Consider the following 14,887-nt stretch of genomic DNA (forward strand, 5'->3'; position numbering starts at 1 on the left):
CTCAAGGTAAAAAGTTGAATACAGTTAAGACCAAAGGCTTATTCTCTCTTAATTTTCTGAGCTTGAAATATGCTATTGCCTATTAGAAAACCAAATGGCTGTAAAAGGTATTTACATTTTCTTCAGATATTTAGACACTTAATACCATCTTCAGCATTAGAATTATTTAATGGATTAGGAATAAAAATGCGTGATCTTTAACTTTCTTCTCTGGGTGAAGTACATTTAGAAGACTGCTCCTATTGGTTCTATAAATATGCCAGGGGAGCTCATGTAAGAATAGGTACTTATTTCTCAATATGCCAGCATTCACGCCCATGTAGTAATTAGTAGTTTAGGTGGATAAACTCCAATGAATCTGGTGGTCTCTGACACACTCTCCTGAATAGCGTCCTCCTTTCGCATCCTCAAATGGCACACCCCATAGTCTTAGTCCACCAGACAAATCCTCCAAGTGCCCCTCTTCATATTTGTGAAAGGAAGGTATTTTTTTTAAAACATTTGGTGAAGCTGCTTATAGTTGTAGTTGGGAAAGTGGGCTTACTAGCTATATGATCTTGAGCAAGTTATTATTTCATCTTTTTTACCTTGGTTGCCTTATCTGAAAAATAGAAATGGTAACAGTACTTACCTCTTGGATTTATGAATTTTAGTTATGCAAAAGTACTTCAGAGCAGTGTCTGGGGCATATTGTGTGTACTCAATCAGTATCTACTACTACTAAATACTTCTGTTGAAGACAAAATTTTCTTTCTCTTAAGCTCAACATCACTACTGATGTAAAATCTTGGAAATAATTATTTCAGATCAGGTTTTCCAATCAGAAACAGGATTTCATATTTGAGATATAACATCTAATGCCAGCCCCTCTCTGAGAACTCCTAGGGGATCTGAAAAAGGTCATTGTAGGATGGAATCTTACTAAGCAAAGTTAAGAATGATAAGGTAAACTGTTAGGAAAAGGATTTCCATATGACTAGGAGATTAGGGCCACAGCAGCAAGAGTTAATATCTGAAGTTTACTGAAGTAACAGTTCTAGCCCGTCAAAAATGTGGAGATATAAGAGAGTTTATAAATAAAAGCATAAATTAAATTTTAGTGAGATTTATCACCATTTCCATAAAATGAGAGCTGGTTAATCAGGACAAATAAATTTTACCAAATGGATGTAACAGGGCCAATGAAACAGTGACATACATGTATGGTAAGCAACCTCAGAAACAGGAAAGGCTGTACTTCCTTTTCACCAAAGAGACCAGTCTGCTCCCAGAAAGCTTAGTTATGAATACGCTTGAAATGAGAGCTTTATCAAAGCATGAACCCAGGACACATGCTTTTAAATTGGCAGTTAACATTCTTGAAAGCAATGGCTTAACAGTGGTTATAAGTGATGTACTGCTTAAAGTAAAACATGAGCTATACCTGATTACAAATTACATCCAGTCTGTACAAGTTGAATGCATACCATACTTTAATAACCAAGACAATTCAGCTGTTTTTCCAGAGTATATTTCAAACAGAGTTGGCATATAACCCGTATGTAACAATATTGCTGTGATTTTAGTCATATTTAAGGGTCCAAAATATGTTCGCAAAAGAACAGTTTGTGAATGTCAACCGGTTTTTGCTTTATATTCCTTCAAAAACATTCCACCCTGGTCATTCACACTAATCTACGTCACTGAAAATAACCAAAATAATTCACAGTCTCACCTCTATGTAAAAGTTCTAATTGACTCAATAGGCAAAGGACTGCCCTGCTCCTTTTGAGGAAGGAAACCTGCAGGGCAATACAAAAAAAAAATTAGCCGGGCGTGGTGGCGGGCGCCTGTAGTCCCAGCTACTCGGAGAGGCTGAGGCAGGAGAATGGCGTGAACCCGGGAGGCGGAGCTTGCAGTGAGCCGAGATTGTGCCACTGCACTCCAGCCTGGGCGACAGAGCGAGACTCCGTCACAAACAAACAAACAAAAAAAGTTCTCAATCTCTAAAACCAAGCAAAAATGTTCCAGTGCAGTTGCTGTAGCCATGTATTTAGGCTTTGTATTTATAGAATTAAATTTGAGAATGAAACATGGCCATACACATCGCAATAAGCTGCCTCTCATATCAAAAATACAATGCAAAATGACTTGAAGACACTTCCAATAACACAGATTTGAAAAACTGAACGCTTAGACATAACTCCTGGATCTTTCTTTAAGAAATCATTGCCACACTTACAAAGTTAGAGGCAGTAATCTATATTAGCATGTGATTAATCAAAGAGTGCACTTACTACCATGAACTTGGGCCCTATGTCATAGAATTATTTTTGCCTTTCCCCCAAAGAATCATTTGCTCTTGAAGTAATAGGCTTTTTAAGGCACATTTTAACAAAAACCCATCATATACCCAGCTTAAACATGGAAGCCCCACCTGGTTATAGTAATAAATATACCTAAGTAATGTGTGATTTACCAAATAGGCTAGTGTCTCCAGCTTGAGGATAAAGTCATATTAGAAAACTGATTCTTCATTTGCTTATTCAAAGTGAAACAACATGTAAAAAATATTAGAGAATTAGATTTATAACAGTAACCCATAAGTGCCAGGTCTGTTGGCAAAGGTCCAACACGATCTAGCTCTGGAAATCAGGGAGCCCTGGGCTCCTAACCATCCAGGTTTCGGAGCAGGAATCACGAGGAAAGGAGTTAGGGCACCTTAATTATTTTTAGAAATCTCCTTTCAAAATGCACAGACCCTTGGGAGGCTCAAACCTCAAACCCCAACCAGATATCATCTTAAATTCAGTTACCAGCTTCAAAGAAACAAGACTTGGGGAGAGGAAGGAGAGAGGCTGGAAAGAAGCCACAGAGAGAAGTGGGAAAGTTTAGGCTGGGCACGGTAGCTCAGGCCTGTAATCTCAGCATTCGAGGAGGCCAAGGCAGGAGGATTGCTTAGGACCAGGAGTTTGAGACCATCTTGGGCAACACAGTGAGATCCTGTCTCTACAAAAACAACATTTAAGAATTACCCGGGTGCGGTGGTGCACACCTGTAGTTCTAGCTACTAGGGAGGCTGAGGTGGAAGGATCCCTTGAGCCCAAGAGGTAACAGTGAGCTATGATTGTACCAATGTACTCCAGCACAAGCAACAGAATGAGGCCCCCCTCTAAAAAAATTTCAAGTACAAGTTGCTTTAGGGACTTTATATATATTTGCTAGGACCAACTTTGATGTTCTTAGGAGGCTCTGCTTTAAAAAAAAAAAAAAAATCTCATTTTCTAATGCCCCACAAGCATGCCTTAGGGTGCTAACCCTTGAGATGCACATAAAATTATCTACTTGGAATGATTTGGCATAGGGGTAGATTTAGGACTCTTAATTTCCTGTTAGTCTAAAGTAAACATAAGTGAAATAATTTCACAGAAACAATTACACAGCTAATTGTAATGTCTCTCCAGCCATCCTCTTCCCGCTGACCTTTAGGGGTCTTCAGGATGACTCTTCAGCCTTGCAGAGCATGCTGGTGGCAGGCTGAGCTTGGCTCAATCACAAGGTGGGAACAAGTGGAGTGCATGAGGCATGTTATTACCAGTGAGAAGGAGATGTGGAGGTGACAAAAATGACTAACAGGATTGAGCTCCATGGTGGGGATCTGCGATTTGTTCTATTCACTATGGTCATGGAGCAATAAAGAACTGGTCCTGAATAAGCATTTTAAATGTGGCACACCAGACCATCGCACAGGGCCAAAAGTCCAGAATTGTATATATGTTTTTTAGTCTGCAGTTGCCAATCACATACTTTTGGGACAACTTTAGGCCTCTGATGTTACTTTAGCCCTGGGTGGCAGGTACAGAAAAGCCTCCAGAAACCCTGCAATTCAGTGACATTTTTATTTCTCTCCAGTGATCGGCACCATTTTGGAAATCTGGTCCCAAAGTTTCAAAAGAATAATAATGCAACAAAAAGAAATAACCTCTCTGTATAAAGCAATTATAGAGATGTGTGTTGAGGTAAAGAGCTGCATAAAAACCGTTGAGCAGGGAAGCACAGCCACTGCTATAGAAATTTTTAGGTAAGTCTGGTGCTAACATTATTCTACAAAACTGTTTACACCCATTATAAATAGGTGACAGTTCTTATTGCTCCTGGAGCTTGTAGCTCCAATCTGTTCCAGCTCCACTGAGAAATGATTTTTCTCAACAATTGGTAGCAAAGATTTCCAAATTTACAAAAAGTCATTACCAATGCATCACTTTTTGATTAATTTCTGATTGCCATATAGATATGGACTACAGTATGCATGTCCTTGACACCAAGTACAGAAAAAAAGCTTAGAAAAGTCGTTTTATCAAAGTTCAGTTCAATGAGAAACATGAAAAAGTGCAAAATATGTACAGTTCCTGGCAGTTCTCACACGGGATTTTTTTGACTACAGACCATAAAAGTTTACATTTGTGTAATGAAATGACAATGGAATTCACATCACTGTTAATATACAAGTTTTTGCTTCAAAGTGCTTACTTTATTTATAAAAGAGAAGATCAAGAGGGTTGCAGGAATTTTTTTTTTTTTTTTAACAACAAATCCATGGTATGTGTCCCAGTCTCCTTCTTCCTCTTCCCTTAGTGCAACATGGTGCAGCAGCCTCATGGATAAGGTCTGATTTCAAAAGATGTTCCGGAAACCTCACCTACAGCAGCACTCTAGGGGTCCCATTAGGGGTGGCTCTCTTTTTCTTCTGCAGCCGATTCTGAACCTTTCGAGATTTTACTACTTTCATTCTCACCTCAAAAACTTCATGAATGGCCTTCCGGAAGCAATGAAAATTATAGTCAATTAGCCCTGGAGAAGAGAACAAAAATATTTATAAATGTCACGTAGAAATAATCTCCATCTTTTCATGGGACCCATGGCCAGGACACGCCAGTAGGGGCAGTAGAGGATGGTCTTAGCGTAAGGACCATAGATTTCCCGGGGATGTCTGCAGCTGGCCTTCAGAAATTGCTATAAATCTTTAGGAACTATAGGCAAAGTCTTGTGAAGAAAGATTTTTCCTGAGGCAAGGTTCCAGAGCATAGACCATATTTTCAAAGGTTCCTATGACCCAAAAGATTTAAAGAACCACTGAACTTAACTTTTTTTTTAACCTTTCAGAATTAAAGATTTCTTACAATTAAGAGAAATCTGTAATGAAAAATGTTTCTCCCCAAAGGGCATTATTAGACTGAGTAGAGGCAGACCCTGACTTGGGATCCCAAAGCTGTGTATCAATCAATACATATTTACTGAGTATCTATTATATTTAAACAATTCTCATAAGCCCGAGGGAAAGAGAAGCCCCTAATTTTAGAGTGTTAACAGTCATCTCGCCAACTCCAGCAGAAATTCAACAACCGATGACACTCAGCTTTTCAGTATTAAGTATTTTAAGTGGAGAAATAGTAGGAGAGAATATTCTTGTGTTTTCAGAAATATATCAGTGACACAAAAAATAGAATAAAAGATAATCCAAAGTCTTGAGGAGTGCATTTTTCATCATTACTAGTAATTTGTAAAAGTCCTGAGAGCAACATTATGTTTACACCAATTAGGATAAGGTGGTCAGTTCTATTTACTATCTTTGAATTTATTAAAATAACTAGCCCAACAATTATTTCTATCTATCAGTGGATGCTTCTAGAGCCCCGTCCAAAGGAAGAATTAGGATTCCAGCCAAGGATTAAATTCTTCAAACTAGTTATACAACTAACTGCAAGGGGAGGGCGGGGAGGGCACCATCTCGGTTTCCAGGAGCAGGAAAACCTCTGAGTAGTGCCCTCTGCTGCTTCTGCACAGAGAGTGAACCACTAGTGCAGTAAAACCAGGAGTCAATTTCCTCAAGGAAAGACCAATGTCACAAGCAAGGGGAAAAGTAATAAAAACAAAGGAGCAAAGGAACGATTTTTAAATGGCAATTTGAATATGAGATGTGAGAGCCTCAAGATTCTCTGCTTTTATGTGCAACAAACTGTCTTAAAAAGCTTAGCTAAAAGAACTTGGCTCAATGAGAAGGGTACAATGAAATACTCAACTTGGGAAATTTCAGACATATCCTATTGTTCTTATTTTTGAGGCAGGGTCTCACTCTGTCACCCAGGTGGGAGTGCAAAGCTCGATCACAGCTCATTGCAGTCTCAACCTCCTGGGCTCAAGCAATCCTCCCACCTCATTTTTAAATTTTTCCTAGAGATGAGGTCTCACTATGTTACCCAGGATGGTCTTGAAGCCCTAGGCTCAAGCAGTCCTTCCACTTTGGCCTCCCAAAGTGCTGGGATCATAGGCACGAACCACTGGCACCCGCCCCTATTGTTCTTGACAGACCTTAACTTACATATCTTTGCACATTTCAAAATGTAACAGTAATCTTGCTGTGTTTGGAATTTTAAGTAAAAGTTCACAACTGAGGCTTTTTAAAGATAGTAAACATCCATAAACAGTGTTTGCTATTTCAACCCTCATGAAAAGTTTTTGAAAATACATGAACAGAGACATAAACAAAATAAACACTCTCCTCACCCCACTTACAGTTCATAAGGCCCCACATCCTTCTCTGCTTCAGGAGTTCTCAACCCTAGCTGCACAATAAAAACACCCAGGCACCAGGCACCAGGCCCACCAGGAGGCCAGGCACAGCACAGCACTTTGGGAGGCTGAGCAGGGAGGATCACCTGAGGCCAGCAACCTTTAGCCCTGACTGCCATAAAGTGGTGGTGTGATGTTGAGAGAAAGTCATTTATATTTTCTAGGCCTGAGTAAAATCATCTGTGAAATGAGGGGGTGAAACAAGGCGTATTCCTGTCTATCTTTAAAATTCCATGATCTATTATATAATCTGTTCTTGTTTCTAGCAAGATGAAAATAAGGAGTAAAAGATGAACACCATTTAATTTAAAGTTTTGAGGCCAAAGGACACAAAAGGCAATTTGGTCAGTCATGGTACACACAGGAAAAATACAGGACATCACTAAGCAGCAAGAAAATGTAAATTCACATAATATACCAGTTTTCAGTTATCAACTTTTAAAAATACTAATACCCAATATTGATAAGAACACAGCAAAATAAGTATTCATATTCTCTTCGCAGCATAAAACTGGAAAATCTTTCTGAAGAACATTTTGGTAATATGCATTAGAAGCCCCCAAAATGGGCCTACCCTTTTGATCCAAGTAATTCCACTTTAAATTTTTCCTTAGGAAACAACCAAAGATGCACATAAATATTTAGTGCAAATGAGGTCATAATGGTATTATTTATAACATCAAAATCTAGAAACAATATAGATGTCTGAAAATAGAAGAATCTAATACAATCATTAAAATGATGTGGTTAAAAAAAGACAGTGAATTGGAAACATGTCTGTAATAATTTAAGTGAAGGTTATAAAGTAGAATTCATCATACAATCTATCATAGTTCTTTTAGAAAATGCATATGCAAGAAAGGACTGGAAAAGTATACAGAAAATGTTAAGAGTAGTTATCTGAATGAGAAACTTATCGATAATTATTGGTTTTTTGCTAAATATTATTTCTAAATTTTCTAAAAGAATCTATTACTTTTCTGATAAAAATAAACAATGTAAATTAAGTTTTCATGGCCAATGAATTCGGAAAATTTAATGATATACATAAGTGAAATATATATAATATAAAATATAAATATTTTAATATTTATATTAAATATAAAACTATATTAGAATATACAACTATATTAGACAATATGGCCCCAGTTTTGTTGGAAGAAAGGAAAAAAAGGAATGAAGGCAGGGAGAAAAGGAGCGAGGGTAGGAGGGAGAGGAAATGAGAGAGGAGAGCTGGACGTGGTGGCTCACTCCTTTAATCCCAGCACTTTGGGATGTCGAGGTGGGAGGATCACTTGAGCCAAGGAGTTTGAGACCAGCCTAGGAAATATGGTGAGACCCCAATCTCTACCAAAAAAAAAAAAAAAAATTCCAAGTTGTTGACATGTGTCTGTGGTCCTAGCTACATGGGAGCATGAGGTGGGAGGATCACTTGGGCCCCGGTGGTCGAAGCTGCAGAAAGCCATGACTGTGCCACTGCACTCCAGCCTAAGTAACAGAGTGAGATCCTGTCTCAAAAAAAAGAGAGAGAGAAAGGCAGAAAGAAAATCCCAGAAATTTAACATGGGTTTAGTTCTAGATGGTGAAATACGTGGTTTCATTCTACATACTTTCCTAAATATTCAAAGCATTTTTAATTTAATAGACTTATATTGCTTATAATACAGAAGAAAAAGGCTATTTCAGGATATGTTACTATTACATATTCAGGATATGTAACTATTTGTTGGAGGTTTTTTTTTTTTTTACCCAACAAATTAGTAAGCCATACACTGTTACTAACAAAAGTCCCTAGCCATATCAGTAAGCTAGGGACTTCTGTTAGTAACTTTTGTTTAGATATTACAGAAGGGGGAAATTAGTTTAATTGCTTTTGTTTCAAAATAAAACTGAATTTGATCCTAAAAGAAATTTGGTGGAGTTAATTATATTCATGGTCTTCCCTTTTCGGAATCATGATGCCATCCCTGTGTTCTGAAGATTTAAGAAGTATTTTGAGGCTGAACAGAAGTCAAACCACCTGTTGTCCCCTCCTTTACATGGGAAGAACAAAAGATCACACGGTTACCTAAGACCTTCTAGAGGTGTGGACCAAAGTGGAGACCTCCACCCTCAATATAGGCTGGGAGTCTGCTCCCTGGTAAGAGACTTCATTCACAGCCTGGCAACAATGCCCCAGCTAGCTTCCCTGCAGCGGACATGCCAAGGCCCCTGGGAGGATCATGGGGTTCCACTTCCACCTCGCTGCAATCGCAAATGCACCACTAGAGGGCAGGCCAGTTCACTGGCCCAGAAGCTGACACTGTGGGCAGGAGCCCGCCCAGTTCTGGACTCCAAGCCAAGGGGGCCTGTGACTGGCATCTGGAAGTTTCGAGGTCCATGCTGTTGTCCACCCACATTCAACAAACAATACATGCAGCAGCAGTCTGATGCTTCTTTTAATGCTTCTTTTAAATCACACCAAAAAGTTACCTTTTCTTTCAAAGCTTTCCTCTCTGACAAAGCAAACGAGAGCCAGGAACTTTGTCACCTCTTTTAAATAAAGCACGGTTGTATTATTAAGCTTTATGATGGCTGTGGATTCCTTGTCATAGGGGGTTCCTGCTCCATCTTCTTTGAGACTAAATGGGGACAGAAACCAAAACATGTGACCATTGAGAAAGAACTAGAAACTGTAAGCCAGTGACAGAGACCGGCTTTAAGCCACAAAAAGTGATAATCGTACGTTGTTCACACTTGCAGTGCCTTTCAGCAAAAGATCTCAGAAACACACAGGCACAGAAACATACACAGTCCTCAACAGTCATTTCCTACTGACAATGAGTGGCTGTCTGCAGCAGCTGGGCCACTCTCCAAGCACCTGAAGAAGCCAGTTGAAGGATGAGGTTGGCTCTCCCCACTTCTGTGGCCAAGGGCTTCTTGTTTTCTCACCTAGAATAGCCAGGCTGTCAAAAGCATGGTCTGATGAAAGACTAAGAAAGGCTGGAGATATGTTCCAAATTCAAGGAGTCTAAAGAGACCTGAAAGCGAAGTGCTAGACTGGATCCTGAATTGGGAAAAACTGCTATAAAAGATAGAATTGGGACCACTGGTAAAATTTGAATATAGTCTATATGTTAGATAATAATGTAGCCATGCTAAATTTGCTGAACTGTGAACTGGTTCAACTTACTCTCAAATGGTTCACCGAAAAGAAATAGATACACAATATGTATTAGAAAAAGAGAGATGTAGCAAATATGGCAAATTGGTAAAAACTGATGAATCCCAGTGAAGAGTTATACAGGAGTTCATTTTACTACCCTTGTATATTTTCTGTAGGTTTGAACTTTTCTTTCAAAATAAAGAGTTAAATAAGATATATAGGTCTATTTGGCCAGGCGCAGTGGCTCACGCCTGTAATCCTAGTGCTTGGGAGGCAGGGAGATCACGAGGTCATGAGTTCAAGACCAGCCTGGCCAATATGGGTGAAACCCCATCTCTACTAAAAAAACAAAAATTAGCCAGGCACCACGTGGTGGCGCACACCTGTAGTCCCAGCTACTCGGGAGGCTGAGGCAGAAGAGTCCCTTGAACCCAGGAGGCAGATGTTGCCGTGAGCCGAGATTGCGCCACTATACTCCAGCCTGGGTGACAGAGCAGGACTCCGTCTCAAAAAAAAAAAAAAAAAAAGATATATAGCTCTATTTAAGAAAAGGTGTGGTGTGTAGACACAAATGACTTGGGTTTGAATCTCAGTTCTTTTATTTGCTAGCTATGTGAGCTTGGACAAGTCGAATAACTTCTTTGAGCCTCAATTTCCTCATATGTACACTTACAGTAATTATTTCAAAGTTTTCTAATGAAGATTAAATGAAATAATGCATATGTAGCACTAAGCATAATGCTGAGAACATAAAATACACACTTATTATCATGGCTTTAGTGACTGAAACTGGACCCTCTGAAGATACCTGTGTAATAGAAGAGTTATGAATCCTTTCCTCACAGGCAAAGGACACTTCCCTAAACCTTTTCCCCCTTACCTAAAACTGTACATAAATTTTCTGATTTATTTTTACTCTCCAAATTTATGAATAACTGACCAGAAATTTGACTTAATTGGAATTGTGTTAAACCTTATCACATTCACTGAGAACTAGCATTTATTAAAGCTTACTATGTGATATGAACCATTCTTAGTTCTTAAAATGCATTATCCTCTGTCTGCTATAAGAATCCTCTAAGTTTCTAAGGAAACCGAGGCTAGGGGAAAATAAGATAACTTGGTCAAAGCTGACGACAGGGGTAAAGCCAGGACCTCAAACCTAGATATGGCTAATTTCAAAGTTAATGCTTTAATCCTGTAAATACACAAGGGGGTAAAGTATCAAGCCAGATTTAATGAAAAGCCTGAATTGCACAGAGTATTTTTAGGAAATGTAGGTTTTTAGTTTTGAGAGTATTTTAAGCTGCCATATACATGGCCACTTAAAAGTAAATTGTGAGGCTGGGCACGGTGGCTCATGCCTGTAATCCCAGCACTTTGGGAGGCCAAGGTGGATCACCTGAGGTCAGGAGTTCGAGAACAGCCTGACCAACATGGAGAAACTCCGTCTCTACTAAAAACACAAAATTAGCTGGGCGTGGTAGTGCATGCCTGTAATCCCAGCTACTCGGGAGGCTGAGGGAGGAGAATCACTTGAATCCGGGAGGCGAAGGTTGCAGTGAGCCGAGATCACGCCATTGCACTCCAGCCTGGGCAACAAGAGCAAAACTCCATCTCAAAAAAAAAAAAAAAAAAAAAGTAAATTGTGGAAGTCGTTTTTTTTTGTTTTCTGTTTTTTTTTTTAAAGGATTCAACTCACTATAACCTACCAAAACATTAAAGAAAAACCTTTCAAGTGTTGGACTTCAAATGTTAAAGATGCTTTAACAGAATTCATTAACTTCCATTGCACTGTTTTAACTACTATATTTTAAGGCTCAATCTCTCTTGCTTACAAGTAATGTTCTGAGAACAAGAAACTGAAACATTTAACATGTTTTACCCAATGAAGAAAATGGCATTTAAAATTTCCAAGTAAATACAATACTATATAGATATTAACACTGTGTTTATTAACAGCATTTAGTAATACAGGAAAATTCTCAGGTGGTAATGTTAAATGAAAAAAGCAGGATATAAAATTTTACATACAAATGTGATCTCATTATCCTAAAAATTACACATGGAAATAAGAACAAACTATATAAAATGTAAACACTGACTGTCTCTAGCTGGTGAGATTATGGGCTATTTTAATTTTATTCTTTAGACTTTTATGTATTTTCTGCAATGAGCATGTATTACTTTCACAATCAGAAAAAGGTAAACATTAAACAAATTAGAAAAACAAAGACTCCACCAAAAATTACAAGTAGAAATTGATGAGGTTTGCAACTGCAAAAACTGTTTTACTACTCAAGTTTTTCATCTATAAGCAATGAAAACACATGAAGATAGAACATATTTTAAAGTGTGTGCATGTGTGTGTGCATGCGTGAGCACAGAGCTGCCAGCTGGGGCACAGCCTCAGCTGAGAGATTCCTGAGGCACCAGGTCACCTGATTCTAGGGCCTGCTGGTCTCCACTGGGCAGCTGGGGAGGGGCAGCAAGGCCTCCAGTTACAAGGCCACCTGCTTCCTCATTGCCTAAGAGGGCCCCAGGCTCTGCACACAACCCTGCCTCCTGCTGGTTAACAGGACTGGCTTGTTGCTGCTCCAGCAAACGATCTGAGGAAACCCCAGAGCCCACAAACCATCTGTGACCCAGACTGGTTCTTACTGAATCCTGTGGGTTCTCAGAACACTGTACTCCACCACAGAAAAACCAATCTGACAGCAAAGCCAGGCCGCCTCCTCCTAACCCCTCCCTCCCCATGTTTGTTTTAGCCGGGTGAAAGTAACTCTCATTAACATCATTTACATGAACAACTTACCACTTACATCTAATGACCATATGGCACAATAATGATCATGCACATTGTTCAGCATGTGCCAGATTAATTGTGTTGTTCATTGTACTTGATTACCATGGCAATCTGCACTGTAATCAGGGTGCATTCATCTTCCATGACTATTTCAAGGTCATCCATTTAAACGGTTTAAAAATAATAGAATGCTTCAGGGCAGTAATCTTGGGCAATAAGGTCTATTTCTAAAGCCAGATGTCAGCGTTTAATTATAACAGTAATAATAAATTATGGCAGCTACATTTATCCAGAGTCTACCAGGTAAAGGCACGTTATGAGCCTAATGATATTTCATCCTCAATACAATCTTGTATCACTTTCCGTGTGTGTGTGTGTGTGTGTGTGTGTGTGTGTGTGTGTGTCTAACAGTTAACAGAGAGAATCCGAGCTGAGTGGGCAAAGGATTTTTAAGCAATGGAAGAGAGAAATGGAGACTAGACTCTCACAAAAGCTGACAAAGGAGGCAGAGTGTCAAGCTGTGTAAGGCAGGTCACAGGCAGTGAGTAAAGAGGAAGATGAGCAAAAGCTTTACCTCATCAATTAGATGAGGATGTCAGATACAATACAGATAGCAACACCTTAACATCTTAACAAGATGAACAACTAGTTCACACCTAGTCAGTCTGTACACCACCTGTTCAGCACATTTATAATTATGTAGAATTGTTTCTACGTCGGGTAACATAATCAGTTTCCCCCACTCCTTGTTTATTTTATATTAAGTGTATAGAAAGCTCTGTTTTCTAAGAATGGTATGTTAACAGATTTTTTTCAGCAGAGGATCAGGAATCAGATCTGAGTTCAAATTCTAGTTCCAATCCTTACTGACAGTGTGAGCAAGGGTAAGAAATGTAACCACTCTGTACCTCAGTTTTTTCATCTGTGAAGTGAATACACTACAGTTGACCTTAAACAACACAGATTTGAACTGCCTAGGTCCACTTACACATGGATTTTCTTCTGCTTCTGCCACTCCTAAGACAGCAAAATCAACCCCTTCTCTTCCTCCTCTTCAGCCTACTCAATGTGAAGACAATGAGGGTGAAGACCTTTATGATGACCCACTTCCATTTAATAAATAGTAAATCTATTCTTTTTTATAATTTTCTTCTCTGTAGCTCACTTTATTGTTAAGAATACAGTACATAATACATAACATACAAAATGTGTGTTAATCAATGATTCATGTTATTGGTAAGGCTTCCAATCAACAGTAGACTATTAGTATTAATAGTTAAGTTTGTCGGGGGGGAAATATATGTGGCTTTTTGACTGTTCTAAGGATTGGTACTCCAACCCCTGTGTTGTTCAAGGGTCAAATGTAATTCCTGCCACATCGAATAGTTGAGAATTAAATGATAACCTGGGCACAGTGGCTCATGCCTATAATCCCAGCTACTCGAGAGGCTGAGGTGGGAGGATCATTTGAGCCCAGGAGTGATCTATCCTGGACAACACGGGACACCCTATTGCTAAAAAGTTAAAACAATACGAAGCATGCAATGAGATTAGCGTAATGCCTGGCATTTGCTCAATAACTGTTACTATTGCATGCTAAATGGTATATTTATTTATAGATTTCAGTCATTTAAGACAAAAATGTTAAAGTTAAGTAAGTAAATGTAAATGCAAAATGCCTGAAAGGTTATGAAGGAAAGATGGCTTGATTGTGGCCTTTAAGAATGTTGTACTTACCCATAAATACAAGAGATGTCAATAACCACATCTATCATATCGCAGCAGAGCTCATAGGTTTGCATATCCACTGGAGTACTATCAGTTGCAATATAAATTTTACTGACCACATCAAATAGAAATGCCTTTTCAATTCCAGAATTCTGAAATTTAAAAAAAAAGTTGCCTTAAAGCAACAGTCAACTTCCGACCATGTCATGACTACACAAAATTGAATGCCATTCTCAATGTAAAATACAAATGAGCAAAACTCAAGTTACTAAAAATTTAAATTGTATCATTTTATTACAATTTAAACTTCACTGTCATAAACTTCTTTATACTGGACTTGCATAAGAAATAAAAAGTAGAGGCCGGGCGTGGTGGCTCATGCTTGTAATCCCAGCACTTTGGGAGGCCAAGGCAGGCAGATCACCTGAGGTCAAGAGTTTGAAACCAGCCTGACCAACAGGGAGAAACCTGTCTCTACTAAAGATACAAAATTAGCCGGGCGTGGTGGTGCCTGCCTGTAATCCCAGCTACTCGGGAGGCTGAGGAAGGAGAATTGCTTGAACCCGGAAGGCAGAGGTTGCGGTGAGCCGAGATGGCTC

At 39.0% G+C, this 14,887-nt stretch overlaps 1 protein-coding gene across 1 annotated transcript in view; it reads right to left on the minus strand.

Annotated features, from left to right (window-relative positions):
- Nucleotides 1-1,454: 1,454 nt before the first annotated feature.
- RRAGD (Ras related GTP binding D) overlaps nucleotides 1,455-14,887 on the minus strand; it is a 53,965-nt gene continuing 40,532 nt past the window's right edge. Inside the window, exons 5-7 of the mRNA XM_055258704.2 lie at nucleotides 14,298-14,440; nucleotides 9,082-9,230; nucleotides 1,455-4,830 (exon numbers count right to left, since the gene is read on the minus strand). Of these exons, the coding sequence (XP_055114679.1) occupies nucleotides 4,679-4,830; nucleotides 9,082-9,230; nucleotides 14,298-14,440 (444 nt within the window). The 3' untranslated portion in view covers nucleotides 1,455-4,678. The remainder of the gene's footprint in view (nucleotides 4,831-9,081; nucleotides 9,231-14,297; nucleotides 14,441-14,887) is intronic.

Source organism: Symphalangus syndactylus, chromosome 2, assembly GCF_028878055.3.
Source record: "Symphalangus syndactylus isolate Jambi chromosome 2, NHGRI_mSymSyn1-v2.1_pri, whole genome shotgun sequence".
NCBI lineage: Eukaryota > Metazoa > Chordata > Mammalia > Primates > Hylobatidae > Symphalangus > Symphalangus syndactylus.